The following is a 22,495-nucleotide window of genomic DNA, read 5'->3' as shown; positions in this document are numbered from 1 at the left end:
TATTTCATTACCTCCTTCCATATCCCCTCTTTCCTACCTGCTGACAAGCCTCTATATAGAGGTTTAGCGGGTTATTGCTTTAAAAAAAATTAAAGAACGACAGAAGAGAGGGGACTATGACTGCCCCCTGCATGAGATGTTTCAACTAAATCCCAACACAAATTTACAGGGTCATAACTGGAAGCTCTGTCCTCAATTCCACCTCAATCCTAAGAAAAACTTCCTTTCCAACAGGGTAGTTTCAGACTGGAATAAATTTCTAAGCCTTGTTGTCCATTCCATTTCAATTAACCAGTTCAAAAAGCGTTTGGATGCATTTTACAAGGAAGAAGAATGCAGACAAAAAGCAGTGCACAAGATATAGGGGTGCAATAAAGAATTCAAAACGTCAAATGGTGTTTGAAACTGCTTCAAAAATGGAAATAAAACTAATACGGTTTGGTCAATTCAACCTAATTGAGTGTTTTGGGTAATGCACAAGGTCACAAGAATGTTCTGAATGAAAAGCATCATGTTTGATTTCTAGTGTTCATATTTTTTGACGTTTAATCATCAGTGTGGCCATTATATAAAGCGAAGTGATGTCGCATTATAAAAATAAAAATCTTCAAATTAATAACTCTCTAGGGGAGAGAAGAATCATAATTGCACCCCTGCAAAGGCTGCCTGCTTATAACGAATATCAAAGGATATACTTTTGTACTTATAGAGTTGTGACATAAAGTGACAAAAAAAATTCTTACTCCTCTCATATAAAGTTAAAGAAAATCACATAAGTCGTTGTTCTACAATCACGACGAGATGATCAAGGTACGCTGCATTTAGTGTTTCAATGCAGTGCCCTGTGCACCATCGAGTGCGGATAAGGGGATGATGATGATGCCCACAGAAATATGCATTTGCAGGGTAAGACTGATCATCCAGCTCAGCCATTCTCAACCCGTGACCCGCCAAACTTTTACATGCGGCCTGAAACACAATTACTATTAATGAAATTAATCCCCGAAACATACAAGATTGCACAATAATGTGCCTTCCTGCTGCTCATGGTGTTCGCATCAACGTATCTATGTTTATTATCACATTCCGAAATAATCGGTGCGAAAAAATATACAGGATTCGACTAACAAATTCTCACCTTGATGGCGTATTGAGAGTAGCACGTAGCAATTATAAACCCGATTTGTCTAAAACAGTTAAAAAATATCTCCATATGAAAAATCACAGTAATGTTTAAATAAACACTTGGATATATGTTAGTTTTGAGTTGTGTTTTGAGGTATAATTTACCAAAATAACAAAAAAAATACCCTATTGTTTATTTATTTATTTGAAACTTCAAGTACAACAAATACGTACTTTGGTGGACTTCTTACTAAAAGCAATTTCTTCCAGCCAACCAAAAACAGACTGGTCAAATGAAGAGCTGTTCAAAATTTTGTACTAAAAAAAAAACATAAATATATATATATATATATATCAAAGATACATACATAAAATTAAAATAATTAATTAATCAAAACTAACAGCCGCTTTTTAATTGGGGGATAAGGCTTGCAGTCAGTTCAGAGCCCAACTAAAATCTCACTTTAGCTTAGTTTAAGTATACAATTGTAAAGCGCCCTTGAGGTGATTTTTCACTAAAATGGTGCTGTATAAATCAGCCAAATATTATTATTTTAGTGGGTAACTCAAAAATGCTGATTTTGAACTTACCTAGCCGTAGTAATTACCCCAAGATATAATCCTACACCAAGCATGAGAGTTTGGCCCTTTTTTAATGTGGTACTTTGTTTGTATTTTTTAATGTATTTGTTTTGCCTAAATATGAAACATATTAAATAATAAAAAAAACATAAAATAAAAAAATACAAACCATTCCATCACAAGGCCGCCAATATATTTTTTTTAATGCTCGCATATTACGATATTAATTTTGTCAATAAATTTCCCAGGGTCGCAGAAGGGTGGAGAAGGAAAAGAAAGCCGAAACTCCAAATGGGTTAAGAGATCCATTCTCAGACAACGAGGAGGATGTCCAGCGAATTGCCAAACAGTTTGAGCAGAAATATGTAAGTTAATAATAATATTTACGATTATTGCTTTTTTTCTCTTTTGAAAACATCTATGGAATATTATAAACATGATACAAATATGCATATAAAAAATTTACAATTTTATCTGTTAACCGAGTACGACAAAATATTTCGTCATTCAAAAAAGCATTTATGAAATCGAGACCTTTCTAAAAGTACTCTCTCATGGTTTATTTTGTTTGGGTATCATATGTAAACCTCGTAATCCTATAGAAATAATTACTCGCTGTATGAGCACACTCTTTAAACGAAATTCCTCAGTTAAAAGGTTAACACAACATGAAAAAAATACAATTAATATAAAGTTTTTAGTGACTACTAGGAACGGGTCATGTCGGTGAACTTTCTCTGACTTGCTAGAAAATTCAATTCAACTTTAAAGACAATCGATAATAACTCTGTTAACTTCTCATTGTAATACGGCCCCAGGATTCTGGTTCTTTTGAACACAGAATTATAACTCAAATGTTTATTTTCAATGAAGAAAAAAAACTAAAACAATGTCCCTCAGCCTCGCTCAGGTGTTAAAAATAATTCATTGCACTTTCAAACAGCTGGCGGTGATTTGCTCGGAAGAGTGGAATTGTTGTTGGGAATGTGGGCAATAAAGAAAACAGGAACAATGGTCCCTTATTATTATTTACAGACTGCGCTTTAAATACAAACCAACATATTTTTCTGGGAATCGTATGTTGTTGGTTTACTAACCACAATTTCAGTCTTCAGTTTAAAAGTTTTTTAAATATTTTTATTATAAATTTTTCTTTGCATTTTACAACAGGTATACAAATAAAATTATTACATAAACACAAAAAAAGTCCCACAAAGGCATGGCCTGCGTGTGGGTATACATTTTATTTTCAATTTAAATAAAGGCTACCGGAAGGAAGGATATGATAGATATCAAAAATAAAAAACTATTGCTTATATTAGAGCACATTTTTTGTCAAGAAAAATAAGAAAATTAATAATAAAAGTATATGCTTTCCAATTAAAAAAAGAAGCTATTCAAATTTAAACAAATTCAAATAATTCATCTCGATCATATTGTCCTTATAAAATGCATTGAACTGTTTTGGAGCTATGAAAAATGAGTGTCTTTTTTTCGAGTCTGGATTTACAATAAGGGATTTTAAGTATTATTGATTTCTAATGTACTTAAAATATAGTTTTCAACGCCATGAGAATTTTCGAGTTTTTATCATTTACCAAATATATCAATTTTGGGGCTATTTCTTTTTTAGTTAATTGCAAATTTAAAAAAATATATTTATGCTAGTGTATTTTTTTTAAATCCGGAAAAAGGAAATTGTGTGAAGTAATGTACAGTCCCGCCTCATAGTATAAAATCCCTTGAGATTCGATGAAACTGGCCCAAAAATGTGCAGTCATTAACCAAAAGACGAAATATTTTGAAATACAGATATTTAAAAACAAAATGTTAACATACATACATGTATAAACTTTGATGTCCGAGTTGAGGTTACCATTGCTCTCCACCAGAAGGACAATTGCTGACCTTACTCTATCCACAAAGTGATATGCACCCTAATAGATAGCCCAACATTACTGTCCCTGATAAACTTTCGTGTACAATAGGACAAACTTCACTCACCATTCTCCCTTCCCCTAGTGAGCATCCACAGAACTGCTAATAATTATGTTGAGCTGTTGGACTTGCACCACACCACTCCTGCTACAATCAAATCAGCTATCCTATCCATCGAATAGTCATCCTCTCAATTCCCCTCTTTTTAATGTTTCTCTACTCACTCATCTTCACTTTATTTCCCCTTTCTTCTTTTTTTAATATTTTTATTAATTACATGTTTAGTGTAATAGTTATGATTTTATTTTATCTTATCTTCTACAATGCTACTTGTACTTTTACTAATGTACTTTGAACTGTATATTGTAAGAGCCCTCTGGGCGTTTATTAAATATATTAATGTATGTATACTGTTAAATAACCTATTTTCCATAATTAAAAAAAATAATCGTATAATGAGGAAATTCATTTCTATGGGAAATTAGATATAAAAAAAGTTTTCAAGAGTTAGAGTATTTTATTTTATGGCGAAGTTTCTCAAAAATGTATCAAAAAATTAATAAAAATTAACCACGTCGCAAGTTCTAACAAATCAACCAATGATAGATTTCCGATTTACGGGAAACCAACTTACCAACCAGCAGAACTCAACAAAGAGAACTTGTGACGTCACAGGTGGAGTAATTTCAAAATTACAAAACCTTAAAAAATCATATTGCAATTACATGAAAATAAATAATATTTTTTTTGGCTTAGTTTAACAGTCTATTAACAAATAAAAAAATATTTAAAAAGCATTGAACATCCTGATTTAGGCCGGTTATAGCAAAATTCAACTTCATTATTTTTTTAAAATATATCAGAAATATCAAGTTTTTTCTGTTCTATGTAGACTCAGTTATTTATTTATATGTACGCCCGATGGGCATTTTTAAGGACATATTTATATATATAAAATCATTATAAAAAAAGTAGAACGACTCAATGGTATTTAGTAGACTTTGTGGGAGTGGAAGCGGGAGAGAGGTGTTTACAATTGAATTTGATACAGTGATCATTTGAAAGAAGACAACTTGTTATCAAAGAAATCAAGACTGGTATATTTGTTTGCAGACCTAGGAATTTTGGGCATAGGGGAATGAAAATCATAGTTAGTTCTATGGTTATCGGTATGTGACATCATAGCCTTAAAGAGTTAAAAAATAAATATTTCAACACGGATTTTATCTGTAAAATTTCCGATCCTTCTTCATCGTCTTCTTCATATTTTAGTAGATCTTAAATTTTCCATCCAAATTTAATAATCAAAAAACATGTTATTGTAAAATTAATTGGTAAATACAATTTCTAATGTTTTTTTTTTACTATTCATTATATTGTTAATGTTGTATATTTACATCTATAGGGAAGTTCGAGCACTTATGGACGTTCCAAGGGTCGCTCCAAACAGGATGACTATGCGGATATCGGAGCAGGATATGACGAGAATGACTCCTTCATCGATAACACTGATGGGGTAATAATTTTCACCTAATAAAGAACTCGAAATTTGGAACTCGACTGTTGAACGATTTGAAAATAATTGATGACAACATTACAGAATGTATGAGTATGCGTAGTCTATTCAATCAAATAAATAAAATGGTAGTTTTAGACCTCGAGGCTGACAAATTAATAATTATATAAAAAAGAGTGTATTTATTGTTGAATGTTTTTATTGACAATTTATTTATCTTTTTTTCAATAGTCTATTCAGATTAATTTTTTTATTATAATACAATATTACATGTGAGGGTAAAGTAATAGGGGTCTATTAAATACTGTCCAGTAAAAAAAATTTTTTTTTGCTACATATTTTAAAATTTGTATTTTGAATTCCCGCAAAAACAATCATTGCATTGGTCACGCCCCTAATACGTCACAATTCATGTTTATTTGTTCCCGACCTTTTAAAATTTTTTAAAACATCGTCACAAATATTGACATCACAACTATTAATGCATTTTTCTAGTGACATATTTTTTTATAATTTCTTTTTTAAAGTTATATATGAAAGCATTTCTCCACAATATCCATATTGCTTTTGAAAATACAATTAATTATTCTAAATCCACATCATATATTTTTATCGGTATTCGTAGTATGTGGCTCTCGTAGTATGTCCCTATCAATTTGTTATTTGAAGCTCATTAAATTGAAATAGCATCTTTCAATTACTGGTTTTGATTGCGTCTTCCAGTACGATGAAATGATTCCTCCCGAGTGCGACACAGTGGGCGGGGGCTTCTACATCAACAGCGGCTCTCTGGAGTTCAAGAACATTACCGGAGACTTGGGAGACTCTTCACCGCTCTCCCACCGCAAAACCCACAAGGTACAAACAAAACATCTAAAAACATCAAAAAATCTTTTGTTTTCAATCTTTTGTCTTTGAGTTTTTATTTTATTTCAAGTGAACAGATTAAAGCCCATATGCTTAATTTTTTTTTTAACAAAGGTAAGTTGCTGGCCTATATTAATTTTTCCAAACAAAATCTACCCTATTTTTTAAATTGTTATGACTGCACGTTGAGACCAGCTCTTGTGGTAATAACTTGTAGTCTGTAAATGTGAAGCAGTATTAAAAAAGTAGTGTCTATTTTTTTTTATTGTTTCAATATTTATGTGTATTATGTATTATTTTTTTCATTGTTTGTAAACCAAATAAATAAAATAAGGAATTTGGTCTGCAATGTGACGCAACAACGCTAATTTTTAAGAACATAATTTCTAACTATCGTTCTATGAAGCATCATCTCTAATTATACCTCGGTGATTTAATGTCAAATTTTGTATGCAATGTTCCAAATCTAATTTTATATCTAGATATGGTACCATAAGAATGGGTCAAGGGAAGGATAGAAATGATAGGTAATGAATGGGCCGGGAATAATATCAATAAATGCTATTTTTCTAAACTTTATATAAAAGTATAGTTTATATAAATCAATTTTTATTTATTTAGTATTAGTAAATTGTATTTAATTATTTGTAAGATGGCAAATGGTTAACATACATTTGTTAGGCTACTTACGTACTTACAATATATATTTTTTTTATTTTGCTTTCCATTTACCCTTTTCCTACTTTTTGTATATATGTGTTATATGTTTTTTGGATTGTTATTTATAACTTTAAAAAAAAAGAAACAAAACCTTTTTTCTTCCCTAATTTGGTATACTTATATTTTGTATTTTTTATTTCAATATACCTATGATTTAAGATATACCTACCTGTCCTTTTTTTATTAAAAAAAATAAATATTTTTATAACTTTTAAATTTTTATATGCCCTTTAATGATTTATTTTTTACACAATATCTTAGCGTGATAATTGTATGAAACCACTGTGTATAATATGTAAATGTATTATTTTTATGCTATTATTTTTTTTGTTTATCTGCTGTATATTATTTGAAGTGTTTGTTTTAGTAACTTTTGAAGTAACTTGTATGTGTAGTACTAACCATGTGTAAATAATTAAAAAAGTATATCTCAAACTTGACACTGGCTAGAACACCCCAGTTAGGGGAGAAAAAAGCCAATAAAAAACTAAGAAGAATAAGAAGTGTTTATTTCTACACACTATGTGTTTTTTGCATGGTAAAATGCATTACGCGCCGTGTATATTAATAAATAACACCCATATATTTGTCAGATTTGGTCATGCCATATCTTTCTTGGTCTTCCTCGTTTTCATTATAAATTCAACATTCGCATTATATTTTTTTGTTTCATTTATTATATTTTTTCTTTGCATTTATAGGTATTTTTGTTACAAATAACAAATACATAAACACATATCATACATAGTTTTACTGTGCATTCTTATAATAATATGAATTCTACATATATTTTCAGCGCGCATTGTCATCCAGCGAAAGTGAAGAAGAGTCCTCTTCCTCTGACGAAGACTCTGATGCTTCTACGGGAGAGAAGCAGTCGGAAGGAGACGCCAGGAACGGAAAGGTCAGCAGTCAGGTCACGGACTCCGATAAATCAGGAGAGGATGGCAAAAAGGTTATTCTTAACATGTTAAAAAATATTTATTTACAAATATGTTTTCATTGCAATATTTAGATCCAGTGGTGGTATTCTGAATCTTCTCTATCTCCTAGAGAGTGGTTGATTTGGAGATTTTTATTTTTGCATGCACCTAAACTTTGCTTCATTTATGGCCTCACACTGATTAATCGCCAAACAAATACGAACACATGAAACTAAATATGAACATTTTTATTTAGACCATTATTGCATTACTCAAAACACTTAATTATGTTGAATTGACCAAACCGTATCAGTTATCTTCCATTTTTTAAACAGTTTTATACATCATTTGACGTTTAATCATGAGTGTGGCCATTTTATGAAGTAAAGTGTAAATCCCCAAATTAACCGCTCTCTAGGGGGTAGAGACGATTCAGAATATCACCCTTGGTTGTGGTCCCATGGTAGTTTTGTGGACTAGCAAAGCGAAGGTCCCGAGTTTCGAGTGTAATTTATATTTTTTCCTATTATGTATTTACAGACCAAACCTGCCAAGATTAAGGAAGGTGAGAGTGGACTGCCTCGGAAGAAGAGGAAGAACTCGCAGGACGAGATGCTGGTCAGCCCGGAGCAGACCGAAGCAGCTCCACCTCCCTCCAGTAAGAAGACTGTCAAGGAACTGTTAGCCGAGGCTCGAGCCAACAGTAATTACTTTGACTCTTACAAATATCACAATAATAAAAAATTACTATATCGTTGGGTAATTGCAACAACTAGGTATCTTCTAAATCGAAATTTTGAAGTTATCTCAATTTCCTTATTCGGGACTTTTATCTGAGAGCAGCCATCGAGTCAAAAACTAAGGCTTTTTCTACTCATGAAATCACAAAAGCCATTGTATCACCACAACAAATGTATGAATTCGAGCAGATTTTACAACTCACCAAATATTTCAACATAATGTAGTGGAATTTGTGACTCATAATCGTCATATTTTGTAGAATTAAGTGAGATTTGTAAGTTCGCAATTCAACTCTAATCAAGTACGAAACAAATTAAACAGTTTTGTGAAACTGTTTCTAAAATAACAGTTTAGAGCAGCGTGGGAAAAACAGTACAACCAGCTGCTGAAATAGTTTTAAAAAAATATTGTAATGTTACTGTAACGAAAAACTAATCAGGATATTTTTTTATTTTATTAAATTATTTATTGACAATTCTTGATGGAATTGTATTTTTAAATGTACCTACACTTAAGATAATATTTAGTTTTATATAAATTATCCTTACACTGTATAATATTCACCAGTCTGAAAATGCCCATTAGAGGGTGAAAGCGCTTATTGGTCAAATAAATAAGTGGAAGTGTACCAAGTGTTTTTAAATTAATAACTTATATGTAAATATAATAATCAGGATATTATTAATTCACAACTCGCAGTCAAAGATTTCTGAAGATCCGAGATATTGAACAAAGTTTAATGTTTGTTTGTATATATTATTTTAACCTCAGCCGATTTCTTCTCTCTTTTAAGGTGGTGTGGAAAACAATATCGAAGCTAGCACCGATTCTCGATCATCAGATTCCAGCTCCAAGACTCCCGCAGTGCCGAGCTCGGATAATCCCATCAGCTCTGACAGTTCAAGGTGCATTAAAAATTGTGAAAGTTTTAGATAAGCATGACGTACGTATAAGATTTTTTGGGAAAGTAATATGGGAAAAAAAAGAAAATGGTATACTTTTATAAATATAAGCATTTTTTTAATGTATTTCATCGCCTTTTTAACTTTTATGATTGTTCATTCATCTGTTCTTCACCTGCAATCCAATAATTTTTAAAAACTTTAATTCGAAGTTAGCTCAGTTTACAGCAATACAACCGGCTGTAGGTACTCGAGTCGAAAATTGCAAGCGCAAACCGAAACCGTCCGTTACGCATTTGTTAAACTAAAAATCAAACAAAAAATTCGGAACGCTTTTGTTCTATGCAAAACAGCTAAAGGGCTTCTCTAGCGAATCATTACTCTGAGGTTTAGCCATGCTTAACCTTTTTATTTATTTTTCATCAAAATGTGAACTCTCGCCTTCCACACAGTAGCCAGGCTCTTTAGTAGACCTGGACTTGGAAGACTATTCACGGGGACCCGTCACAATAGATCTTCACAGGTCGCAGTGACATCAGGAGCTTGCATAGCACTGATCCGCACCTCTAAGATGTTTTTTTTTAAAATACTCGTGCACTCACACTCAGCGTCTGCGTGTGATTCTTAAGGTACATTTGTCCTTGAATAAACTGATGCTTAACTTTAAAATATCAATAAAAATGTCACCTTTAATTACTTCAGTAGTCCGCGCGAGTACTCTAGTGCTAATACGCTCTTTCGAAAATTCGTAATCTGGGAAAACCGCGTACGAACATTTTGCTGAAATCTATCATAATGATTATGTTTCTAGGGACGCGGTGCCTGCTAAAACGGCGGGCGCGCCTTCCGCGCCGCCCCCTCCCCCGCCCCCCCTGCCCGCCGGCCTGCCCCCCGAGGCCGCCACGCTGGCGCGCCGCCTGCGCGCGCTGGCGGAGGCTCACTTCGCCTCGCACACGGGCAAGCTGTCGGGCAGCGAGGTCAACGACATCATACTGGGGTGAGTCCCGTGTCAAGCCATAATAAAATTATAAATAATAAAATTCCAAAGAAGGCAATGTAAAAAAAAATTTAGATATAAATATTAAAATACAAATTTTGATTGATACATACTCAAATATACAAAATATTAGTATCACTGAAATCAATAGAAAAAATATATATAAAAACATAATTGATATAATAATTAAGATATGGTTTCTAGAAACTCACTCCATACAAAATCCATACGACTCCATACGAAAAAGTAAGAAATGAGAGTAATAAAAAATATGCCAAATAACAATTAGTATAATGTTAACCGATTCTTAAATATTGTAATAATCCTTCAGTTGTGATTTTTCTAAATGGGAGTGCAATATCTTTTCGATTTAGCAGAAAGAGAAACAATTAAACTTGTCGTGAAAAATTATTGGTTGTGGGAGGGAAGTAGTGCGAGGGGAAGATCCTCGCTACGGTCTTAATAGTCAAGGCTGCCACAAGAGCATCAGCGGTTGGAGTGTGGCAGGAGGGGTAGAGGACAACAATCCACACACATTGAAGGTCTCACCTTGTGGTGATGAGTATTTATGATCTGCTCACCTCTGAAAATTGTCAATATAACTAATATTTACAGGATGGAACAACACTGCCGGAGGAACGCTGTGGTACCCGCTGTTCGCCATGCGCTGTTCTCTCACGCCGCGGCTCTCCTGAGGAGAGGCAAGCCCGGGCTCATACAGCGAGCGCGCAGATTGGCGGACGAACACCTGCGTACCACCGCCGTCCGTGGCTCACTTGACAAGTAATACCATACACCAATATTCATATCCATTCTGTCGTGTCATTTACTTTTTCTTATGTAACATAAGAATTTTGACAAACAGGTATTTGAACATTGTCTTTCTGTCACTCTCTCGCCGATGCCTCCCCGGTACAGTGCGGAAAAGACAACTGCATGAAGAACTGATTTTGGCCAACTGAAATCAACAAAATTTCCCGTACCTCTTTGATGTTTGATTTTTTTTTTAAATGATTAGTACATTTTCGTTTTTCAAAATTATTTGAGGGTATTAGAAGCAAATTTAAGAAAACCTCCATTGAAGGAGTTACCGAGATATTTGCAAAAAACTTTGGAAAAAGAATTGTGAGATGTCTAATTATGCTTCACCAACTCAATGGAGAATGCTAAGTTTGCAGTGTCAAGTATAATTGAAATCTGTTTTTGCAAGATTTAGAGACGGTTTTGAATTACGCTATTATTTAAGTAGGTAGGTTTTTATGTATAGTTTATTTTGGCATCAATAACTTATTTTCCGTTTTTGGTAGAGATTTCTAAGTTTGCTTATAATACTCTCATTTCTCATATTTGTATACCGTACGTCCGAAGACAGCAGATAAAACTGGATGCCTTTTTTGAGTTTTTGGATGGTCCTAGCTCCCATAAGAAAAAAAATATCAAATAAGCAAAACGATAGACATGCCAATGGTAAATATTTACGATGTGTAAAAAAAATATTCCTCTAGTGCCTGTAAAATATTTTATAATAAAATGTCTGTAACAGGCGCACGGAGCATGACAGAAAAGGCATTTTTGTGAGTTTTTATATAAGTTCCTGCATTTATTTCTCATAAGATTTTAAAAATTTCAATTTGAGATTTCAATTACCTCATTATCTGTACAGAATTAACAGTTCAATCATCAGTACTATTGTTTCGGTTGGAATGATGCGATGGGATGTTTCTAATGTCTGACCTTTAATATGTACTTAATTTATTTATGATGTATGCAAGAAAAGCGATTTGCTTATGAATGTTGATAAATCGAAAGTGATGGTTTTTGAAAGGGATGAAAATACAACTAAATGTGAGATCAGCGTGAACGGAGATATTCTGAATCAGGTAGAAGAATTTGTGTATCTGGAAAGTATGTTTACTAGGGATGGAAAGACCGAGAAAGATATTGAAAGGAGGGCGAATGCCGGGTACAGGGTGAACTGTGCACTGAAATCTACTTTGGCAAACAAATGTTTATCGCAGGACGCTAAACTAGCAGTTCACAATGGAGTTCTAGTGCCAACTCTAATGTATGGGAGTGAAGTATGGAATTGGAAAAATGATGATGAAAGTAGGTTAAATGCTGTCGTAATGAGATCTCTCAGGCGAATGTGTGGTAAAACGATATATGATAGGTGCACAAATGTCAAGATCCGTAAACTGTGTAAGGCTGAGACATGCATTATCGACAGAATCAAGAAAGGGGTGCTACGTTGGTTTGGACATGTAGAGCGAATGGACAACGAAAGAACAGCTAAAAGGATCTACAATGCGAATGTTGATGAATGCTGAAAACGAGGAAGACCAAGAAAGACATGGCACGATCAAGTCCATCAAATACTTGAAAATGGACATGTCAAGAGTAGGAATAATCGGCGTGCGTGCATGAGAAGATGTGTGAATGTAGCGGAAGCGAGGTCAATATGCAAAGATAGAGTGATATGGCGTTCTATCCTCTCTGTCTACCCCTACGGAGAAACAGCGTGATGGTTTGTTGTCGTTGTTTATTTATCATTACTCTGCTGATGAAAGTACATTCAGATTATGGAATTCTTTATAGAGTTATTCTTTTTTTTCAGACTCAAAGGAATAATAGAAATGATGAAACCAGCACTCTTGGAAACATACAAGACAGAATCAAACAGGATTGTGGAAATGAAGTAAGTTTAAGTGATTATTTTGCCAGTCGAAAAAATACAAAAATTAATTTTAAAGTTATTAAAAAAAACCGTCTACTTTTCCCACTGTTCAATTATTAAAAAATGTAAGGCTTTAGATATAAAATTGCTGTATAAAAAGAATTGTTTGCTTCAACTACATAAAGACTAAATAAATAGTAGTGTTTCTAGGTCACAAAACGTAAGTACACGACCTAGAACAGGTGGTAATATATTAATTCCCAAATTAAAAACAACTACAGCGTATCATTATACTTACAGAGGAATATTTTTCTTTAATGAAATGAAAAAAGAAAATAAAAAGGAGTACAAAATATTTAAGAAAGAAGTGAAAAGTTACATTTTTAATTCTTCTTTGTGTAACACTGATTAAAAACACCGTTTATATTTTTTTTTGTAATTTATATGTTATCCTAAAAATTTTATAATTGAAAAAAAAAAAAAACTATTGTAAGACGTCACTTCCCATTATGTACACAAGAATTGTTTTTTCTTTTACGTAATGGGAAACGTTAATGTAAATACATGTATTTAATTAATATAAAAATTGTATTTAGTAGTAATATTGTATACTTATATTTGTTATCTGAATAAAAAATAACCGGCTCTTCGTCAGGACACTCACTGTAGTGACTTGATGTACCAACATGCAAATACTGAAATACACTTTCACCTTTACCATCGCCGAATTTTACTACATTGCTTAACTCTTTCACCGCTAAGCATAGATTATGTTTGTCGACACCCATACGCGGCGGCATATTTTCAAGCGCTAAATATCACGGATGAGATTTTTAAATCGTCTAGTTATAAGAGACCAAAGAAATGACATCAATAATCATTCAAATAAAAGCGGTCCAACCGACTTGTGAACAGAGCACTAGCATTATACTATAGGTACTCACTCATGTTTATAAATAAGTTGATGGAACACAGCGCAGAGACACTTGAGCACAGTAATTATTAGTGTTTACGTTTTAAGATTATACATACTGAACGCATTTGCTTGTAATATAACTCAACAAACAAAAATATTGTTTGTACAAAATTAATTTAATATTATGTCCTAATATTGTTTCTTTTTTTTTTTTAACATCGTATCGGTTTAAATTTCAAGATGCGCGAGGAGCAAAACTCATATTTATGTTGTTTTTATTGTTAAAATAAAAATAATTATACTTATGATTTTAGGATTCTACATATAAAATAATAAAAGTGAATTTATCGTCTGTTAATATCAGAGTTTTTCGTGGCATATATAGAAACAACAATATTTCGAATATCGTTTTCAAAATGAAAGACTATTTTAGCTTACTTTAAAATCTGTCCTTCACAAGTCTACTCATCATTTTCGTCGGTTTGACATATTGAGATTTTATGATTATTTTTTAAATAATGTATATTTTTAGAAAAACAAAACACGAACTATACAATATGAGGTTTTTAATGTAATTAATATAGTAGTTTTTGTTTAAAGTCGTTATTATTACAAATATAATTCTTACATGTTTTCAGTACAACAGTAACACAAGGTATTCAATAACACGATCAACGCACAGTTCTATAAAGATAACGAAATACGACACTCGAGATACGGCGCGAGGTCATTGCCGAGCGGGAATTTTAAAACTGCTGGGTCATTTTTTCGCCCGCTCTCATTAAAATCTTTTATAATATAAACAAATATAATACTAGGAGTTATTCAGAGATGTTACTCATCAACAAATGTTCAAGGAATATTTCGATACAAACTTTTTGGCCATCTATCGTGTATTTATGAAAGTATCAGCCTGTAAAGTCGAAAATGTCTAAAGACAGTTGCCGCGTACGGGGCACGATTTTTCAGACTGTCTAAAGATAGTTCCCGCTGGGATTGGGTTAATTAAAAATCAATCAGAATAGTGAAAAGTGTAAAATTAATTGCTTGTTCTATCATTACCGAGTTATTTTTGCTACTGTTTTTGGTTGTTCACTTCTTTTTTCTAGTTTATTCCCTTAATTACTGCTTTTTTGGAAGTTGATCCGATGACTGGTGACTTTTTATTTTTTGTTTGATTTCTTACTTGTCTTGATTTTTTTTTCTAGTAAACAGATTGTCTTCCAAAATTCTACTTTAGAGGATGATAAGAAAATTCCAGAAAAGCGGCTTCCTAAACGGAGATTCCCGTGGGACGATCAAGTGCGGTAAGTTTTTTTTTTATATCTCGAACTAGCTTTTTTTATTATATATACAAAAATATTATACCTGTCTTTTTATTAAAGGAACAAAAAATTCATAAACTTTACTTGTATACCCACAAACAGGCCATGCCTTTGTGGGATTTAAAAAATACATATTACTTTATCGGATGGGGGGGGGGGTTAATTACTACAAATAGGTAACTTCATAATTAGCATTTTTTAATTACCCACTAAAAACACATATTTGTATCTTCCTCCGTGAATGCTACAAACTGACAAGTCGTGATGCATTCAATCATATGATGATTTGAATTTTATTTTTATTAGGGGCTAGCACAGAGACACAGTTTATAGTGACACTCTCATGGACAACCCATAGGAAATCTGTGTTGATTCAGTGCACTTGTAATGCATTTATGAACATACATGCATACACATATATACAGAGTGTTCATTAAACCCTGTCACATTGAAAACCACGATGATCAGTTTGAGCAAGAAGACATATTGGCACATTAAATATTTTTTTTTAGAACGAATAAAATTTTAAAAAATAAAATATCAAAAAAGCAAATGGTCGCTTACTTCTGCAGAAGAGAAACGAGGAGGGGGGAGTCTGCTACTGCGCTGCGCTCCCCTCACTTCTCTGCAGAAGTAAGCAACCATTTGTGTTTTTAATTTTCTTGGTTCTAAATATTTTTTTAAATATGCTAATGTCTTCTTGCCCATACTGATCATTGTGGTTTCGGATGTGACAGGGTTTAAAGAACACCCTGTATTCCCCCTTATCTATTACATTTTACATTTATACATACATATTGTTCTTTCACCAGTTATTCCACATTCTATCACAGTGATCAAAAGATCAGAAGAAGATAATCAGTGATCATACCAGATTTAACTTTTGTAAATGACTCAGACCCTTTGTCACCTGATGCAGTAAATGAAAGATTCTTGGACCTACCACAGAAAAATGCTTCTTACTCAAAGTGGTTTTACCTTTGTTTGTTAGAGCTGGTTATTATTTTTTGTTGAGTTCTTTGTTTACTAATGGTCCAAAAGTAGATCAGACATGATATAATATTATGTCTTTGATGTGTGTTTTCTATTTTCAAATAAATAAATATCTGTCAAATGTTATGCGCAATTTAGGTTTTTTTAGCCCATGCATTTCAAACAGAAGAATGTTTTTTTTTTTCAGCGCCATCTTATTAGAGCTGGTGAAGGGACACGGAGTAGAGGAAGATGAGGAGGGAATGTCTCGGTACCTGCAGAGTGTTGTACTTCCTCTCTTCCCTTCTGGCTTTGTCAGGATGCCCACCCTACTGCAACAGGCTAAGTAAGATCGATCAATTCCATCTTCTAATATTCATTTTATTTTATTGGAAAGCCAACGGACAGCAGTTAAATCATAAAATTAATTTCATAAAGTTCAACTGAAGGCTTCCACGTAATTGGTTACATATAAATTGTCACATTAAAATAGTAGTTAAATAAGTACTTGTACACTTAAATGTACGTACGGTAAAACCTCGTTTTTACTTTCCTCGATTTTACGTTTTCCCGCTTTTTACACCGAAATATTTACGTCTCATTTTTTTTTCCATACATTCTCATTGAAATATTCCCCCTAGTAAAAATCGATTTTCTTATATAAATCAACAACACAGAATAAACTGCATTTTTTTTTTTTTTTATTAAATTGCAAAGTCTTTTGTACCTCCTAATCATTTTGACACATGATTCTTCCGCGGTATTAAACTTACATAGACAATAAGTTAATGCGAATATAGCTAACAGTACAGTGTACTCGTATAATGTACCTACATACAGTGCCGCACATATATAAATATATATGGCCTCCGAATTCAAGGCACAACATCATAACTTGAATTTATTTTTTAAAGTGATGTTATGTTATTAATATCAATATGATTAAATTGATGATTGCACATGTTGCAGGTTCTAATTACAAATAAGTTTCGATAAGATTTTTATTAGATTACAAATTTCACAGATTACCTATGAATCATTCTACTCTTTAATCATTACCTTGTTTTTCCCTGTTTCAGACTTGGCAAAACTCCAAAACCCAAACTGCACAAGAATGCCGAATTGAAGCAGATGGGCAACTCTCCTCAGAGTTCCCTCAACAAGTCTGGCAGCAGCAAGCTCGGCTCCGCAGAGCCCGCCAAGTTCACGCAGCCACCCGAAAAGAGCATCAGCGACCCGGAGACGCCCGCCCCCCTGCAGCCCCGCCCTCGCCCCCCTACGCACTCCATCTGCATAGGCACCGACATCAAGGACACCGATATCGAACCCTCGGAAAATAATCAGTCCCATAGTCCCGCAGACCTTGACAAAAACAAGTCCTTCAAAGTTCACGGCGACGGCTGCTCGCCGTCTCCCAAGATAGGCGACAACGTGTCCATCTCGGTGACCAGTGTCTTCCAGAAGAAAACTGAAACGGAGAAGTCTTCTTCCCCGCCAAAGACTGATAAATACATTCACCCCAATAGCAATAGTTCCCTTACTATAACTCCGGTGACGGGAAACAATAAAGACTCCAACAAACTGTCGCAAGCTCCCGCTAAAGTCAGCAACTCTGTCACCATCACGCCCAATCCTCCGGTCAAAACGGTGGAAATCAATACTTCCATTTCTCCGAACTCCCAGCAACCCGGTTCCATTAAAGTCAAGTCGGCGAATGCCTTGTTCGACAAGAACACCATCGCAAAAATTATTTCCGGGAAAAATACCCACGATTTGCCGAGTAAAGACAGTGGAAAGGATGTGCACAAGATGAAGTCGCACTCGGATCGCTCCTCAGAAAAGGGTTCCTCTGCCAAACTGCCCAACATGTCTTCGGGATTAGATCTAATCTCTAAATCCAACCATCCGTCATCACCGCTACCCATGCTCTCCAAGGCGTACTTGGGAAGTAGCGATCAAAAATTAACTAACGATGAGTACAAATCGTCCCATGTCGTCAATAATGATATATTTGTCAAACCAAAGTATAAGACTGATCACACTTCTCACCATCATAGACCTTCTAGCAATTCCCAATCAAATTATCACAAATCACCCGACGTCAAGAACCACGCAAATAAATATCATAATGAAATTTACAAATCCCCGCATCACGATAGAACCCAGGTGCCGTTAAACGTTTCCCCGGTTTCTAAACAATCGGACCACGCCCCGATGTCCAGTTCTAGCCCGCACAACTCCTATGTTCTCAAGCAACACAGGATACAAAAGAAATACGACGCAATGAAAGATAACTCCAATACTCATAGAGAAGGCTCCAGTGCTCAAAAACTTAATTTTGGAGACCCTTCGACTGCCTCCAAAGCCGGCCAACAGAATGTTTTGAGTCTAGATGACAGCAGCAGCGACGACTGCGTCGAAGTCATCGACGACCGACAATCGCACAGCAAATCCGTCCTCCGGGATGATGACGCCAGAAGAAGAGAAAACATAAGGCAAGAAGTCGAAAAGCAGTACAAGATGTTGCACGATAAATCGTTTGAATCCGCCAAAAGTGACTTCTCCATTAAAAACATAGTAAATGACTCTTACTCGGTTAAAAATATCCTCAAATCTATGCACACTAAAGACCATCCTGAAATCAATCCTCCTTCAGTTATTCACGGTAAATCTGATTCCGTTCTTATTTATCCGCGTAAAACTCCCGACCCCGAAGAACCGGAGGCCAAGAAATACAAATTGGACATGTTCGGCGACGTGGAGCCCTACCAGCCGTCGGAAGGTAGGACCGTGCCCCCCGGGGTCAAGTGCGAGGCCGTTAGTGTAATTAAAGACAACTTCTTGTCAAAGTCTGATAGGTTTACGGAGCGAATTCACGAGGCCCCCGTCAGCGACGTGAAGCCGACCTTTGATGAGAAAGAAGCGGCGTTGGAACAAGATTTGGATGTCAACACCGTTATGCAAGATCTCAAAAGTCTTCAGGTGTGTAAATGACGTATTCATTTATTTTTTACATCGAAGAATAATGACTTAGTTTTGAGTTACAGTTAACCAATAAGTTTAGTACCACCCAGAATTGCATTTTGGAAATGTTTTCTTGGACATGGTAATCTTACAAATATTTAATTGTGTAGCGAAACTTTTCTAAAATGTGCAGAATATATCACTTCGCGTAAATGAGCATTAGATAAAAACAATAATTTTCTATGGTATTTCTCGTAAAAAATACACCTTAATGTTTTATGTGCTAAAATGTAATTACTTTTCGACCGGCAGATTATGCCACTTGATATTTAGACCGAACTTTGGTACATTTGTACTCGTATAAAGACAAAGTATTAAAGTAAAATTTATTCTAATGGTTTAAGGATCAAATAAAAATTTGATGGATGCAAAATCTTAAATTTTTATTTTTTAAAAGAATCGTTTTAAATAACACAAATATCTTGGTATTTTTCTTAAATTCTAGGTTAAATTATTCCTTCAACAATTGTTTTCAAAAATTTTAGTTCAAACCCTTTTTAATGGAATTATGTATTTTTACTTTTTTTGTAAGAATAATAGTTTGGTTGTAAATATTTTAGTCCTACTGTATGTTCTTAGCAAAATTTTAATGTTCATTCACCTGTCGAATGGCTGTTATTTTTTAAATAATTTATAGTGGAGTTTGCAACAAATTACCGAGACAAATTTAAAGTTATTTTTCTCTGTAAAATTACAATCACACATAATTTTTTTTCAATTTTCGATGTAGAGGTGTTTAGAACTATTCCTCGCACATTTCAAATGCACCTCATGCATTGTCGATATAATAAACGCCCACAATCTCCGCATAATGCAACATACTTATGACCCATCTTGCATCTACCGAGCGCATGGGCAGTTAGAAATCTAGACCCTATTTTTTTATAGTTTAAATTTATGTTAGAAGTGTTAATCGTCCTTATTATGTGTATGTAGGAATGTGTGTATTAATAAAATGTATATTTCTTGCAGGATTTCCAAATGTGTTCTCCCGAAAGTCTTCCCCAGCGGTCGTACGAGGACGCCAGCAATAGTTAGTAAAATTGTAATGTTGGTTTTTTTATTTTTTATTTTCTTTATTCACTTTCTAACACTTTCTCTTGCACCGTTTTTACTATTTTATTTCTCACCGCTGAATAACCCACCATTGGATGTTTATTCATTACACTGCACCGTATTATAATATCACTTCTTCCTAATCTCTTCCTGCTGTCGAATCGCATTTAAGGGTTGTAAAATAAAAAATCGTGTCACACAGGATTTTTGTATCAAAAATTTGAATACCATTTTAATGTAGTATCTTCCCCGTGTGCGCGAAGATGAAGATTGCTGTTCTGTGTGTGAGATACAACCAGAACCCTGGTAGAGTGTTGTTGGCTCAACGGCTACTCTGTCAAAAATCCTGAAAAGGTAAATCGAAAAGAGATTAGTCCGTCTCGTAGTGTAATAATTGGCATGTTCGCCTACCGTACTTGAGGTCCCTGGTTCGGTTCCCGGTAATGCTGACATAAAATATTTGTTTCAAATGGTGGTTTTACAATGTACATAAGCCTCCTGAAGCGTAAGACCGATCTTCTTACCTTCATGTTGATGATTTAATTTACCAATGCAGAACTTCGTTCAGTTAATGTAAAAGACGATAATGAGTGTCCTGTATTACATGGGTGGCCAACTTAATCGATCCCGAGATCTACTTTTCACTGTCCGAGTCCAGAGAAACTTTACCATAAATTTCATTTTCATTTTTTTTTTTTTTTGATCATGCAATATGATTAGATTATACAGTAAAACCCCCTTTTTACGTTTTTCAAGGGAGCATGAAAAAAAGTGTAAAACTGAGGAAAACGCTAAAGTGAGGAAATGAAAAATGTATGGAAAAAATAGGAATAACATAAAAAAATATTATTTGCTATACTATAGTGTACATATTCTTTCAGAAAAATTGTAAAAACCGGCGATAAGGTGGAAATTGACAATATTATGTAATCTGTTTTTTATTTGATTTAAAAACAGCATGTTAAAATTATTTTATGTGTAAATGTAAAAAAACTAAAATCGAATTTTGAATTCACATAAAATATTTTTTCCCCTAAATGTTGGGAAATTTTATTTATACGGTGTCACTTTTTTTTCTATGGCATCACTAAAAACAACTTTCATATAGTTCGCGGCTTTTTAACCCATCTTTTTTATAACTTTAAATATTTATATTGTTATGTTTTTAAACGTTTGTCAACTGTGTATCACGATTTGTACAAGTCAATGTGACGTTTTTGTTCAAATGAAAACTAAGACTAACCCTAAAGGTTAATAGGAACTAGGAACACTTAAACAAAAAGGTCAATTACACTGCACCTGCTTTGAATTTATGTTAAGACAATAATTTATCCTTTATTAGTTGTTTACCTGTTTTTTATTCTTCATTCGCATGGCACACGCGGTGGCACGCGGGCCGCAGCATCATTATTACGACATAATTTTGGCTTTTTTGACACATCAAATAAATTCCGATTTTTTTTTAAGCGTAAGACTGGGGTAAAACCTCATTTTTACGATCTTTAATTTTACGTTTTCCCGCTTTTTACGGCGAAACATTTAGATCCCATTCTCTTCCATAAATTCTTATTCAAATATCCCCCCAATTTGAATTTTTTTCGTTTTTCATCACCCCGGTTTTATGTTGAAATTATTTCAAATCTCGTTCAATCTGTCAAAAGGCACCGAGCCGCGCACCGCCGCGTTTGTCCAAAAGGTGAATAAAATCAAGGTAAATAAAAAAATGTGTAAATTGTTGTCTCAAACTAAATTCAAAGTAGGTGCAGTGTAATTGACCATTTTGTTGAAGTGTCTATTTTGACATTTTACAAAATTGTGACATGCGGCCGACGCGTGAAGAATTTAGTCTTTACACCAATAAATTACGATGCAGAAAGTTTAAAAATTAGGTACTAGAAATATTATTTTAAGTTATAAACATAATTTGGAAAAAAGATTGTTTAAACAGTTATCATAAATGTGTGCAACAGTTTTGCCGCGATGTAAATCACAGTTGAATTTCTGTGGCACTAAAAAAAGTGATACCATATAAATAAATCTTCCCAATATTTAGGAACAAAATCTTCTTTGCAATCTCAATCTTGGGGATTGGTTTGCAGCAAAGTTCTGCATCTCGTCCTCCATTGGTCTCTATTTTCTGCAGCCCTCTTCAGCTCGACATAAGAGGCGCAGTTAAAATCTTCGCACACTTGCTCTGAATATTCCCGTCGGGGGCGC

The 22,495-nt window shown here is 34.0% G+C and overlaps 1 protein-coding gene across 2 annotated transcripts in view; it reads left to right on the top strand.

Annotated features, from left to right (window-relative positions):
* The window catches only part of yem (yemanuclein), a 33,905-nt gene that overhangs the window by 6,371 nt on the left and 5,039 nt on the right, over positions 1–22,495 (top strand). Inside the window, exons 2-14 of one of the 2 annotated variants that reach the window (XR_015822115.1) lie at positions 1,956–2,072; positions 5,051–5,161; positions 5,885–6,019; positions 7,545–7,703; positions 8,212–8,374; positions 9,206–9,317; positions 10,126–10,311; positions 10,927–11,094; positions 12,926–13,006; positions 15,110–15,208; positions 16,407–16,544; positions 17,278–19,180; positions 20,195–20,267. Coding sequence is in view for 1 of the 2 variants with exons in the window: in XM_088225230.1 (XP_088081356.1) it covers positions 1,956–2,072; positions 5,051–5,161; positions 5,885–6,019; positions 7,545–7,703; positions 8,212–8,374; positions 9,206–9,317; positions 10,126–10,311; positions 10,927–11,094; positions 12,926–13,006; positions 15,110–15,208; positions 16,407–16,544; positions 17,278–19,180; positions 20,195–20,255 (3,433 nt within the window). In the remaining variant the exon portion in view is untranslated. The remainder of the gene's footprint in view (positions 1–1,955; positions 2,073–5,050; positions 5,162–5,884; positions 6,020–7,544; positions 7,704–8,211; positions 8,375–9,205; positions 9,318–10,125; positions 10,312–10,926; positions 11,095–12,925; positions 13,007–15,109; positions 15,209–16,406; positions 16,545–17,277; positions 19,181–20,194; positions 20,268–22,495) is intronic. The other variant, XM_088225230.1, reaches the window with a different exon arrangement.

The sequence above is a fragment of the Micrasema longulum genome, unplaced genomic scaffold (assembly GCF_059751315.1).
Source record: "Micrasema longulum isolate JH-2025_06_02 unplaced genomic scaffold, ASM5975131v1 h1tg000340l, whole genome shotgun sequence".
Taxonomy (NCBI): Eukaryota; Metazoa; Arthropoda; class Insecta; order Trichoptera; family Brachycentridae; genus Micrasema; species Micrasema longulum.
Note: the sequence above shows the minus strand (reverse complement) of the source record. Positions and strands in the feature narration are given on the sequence as shown.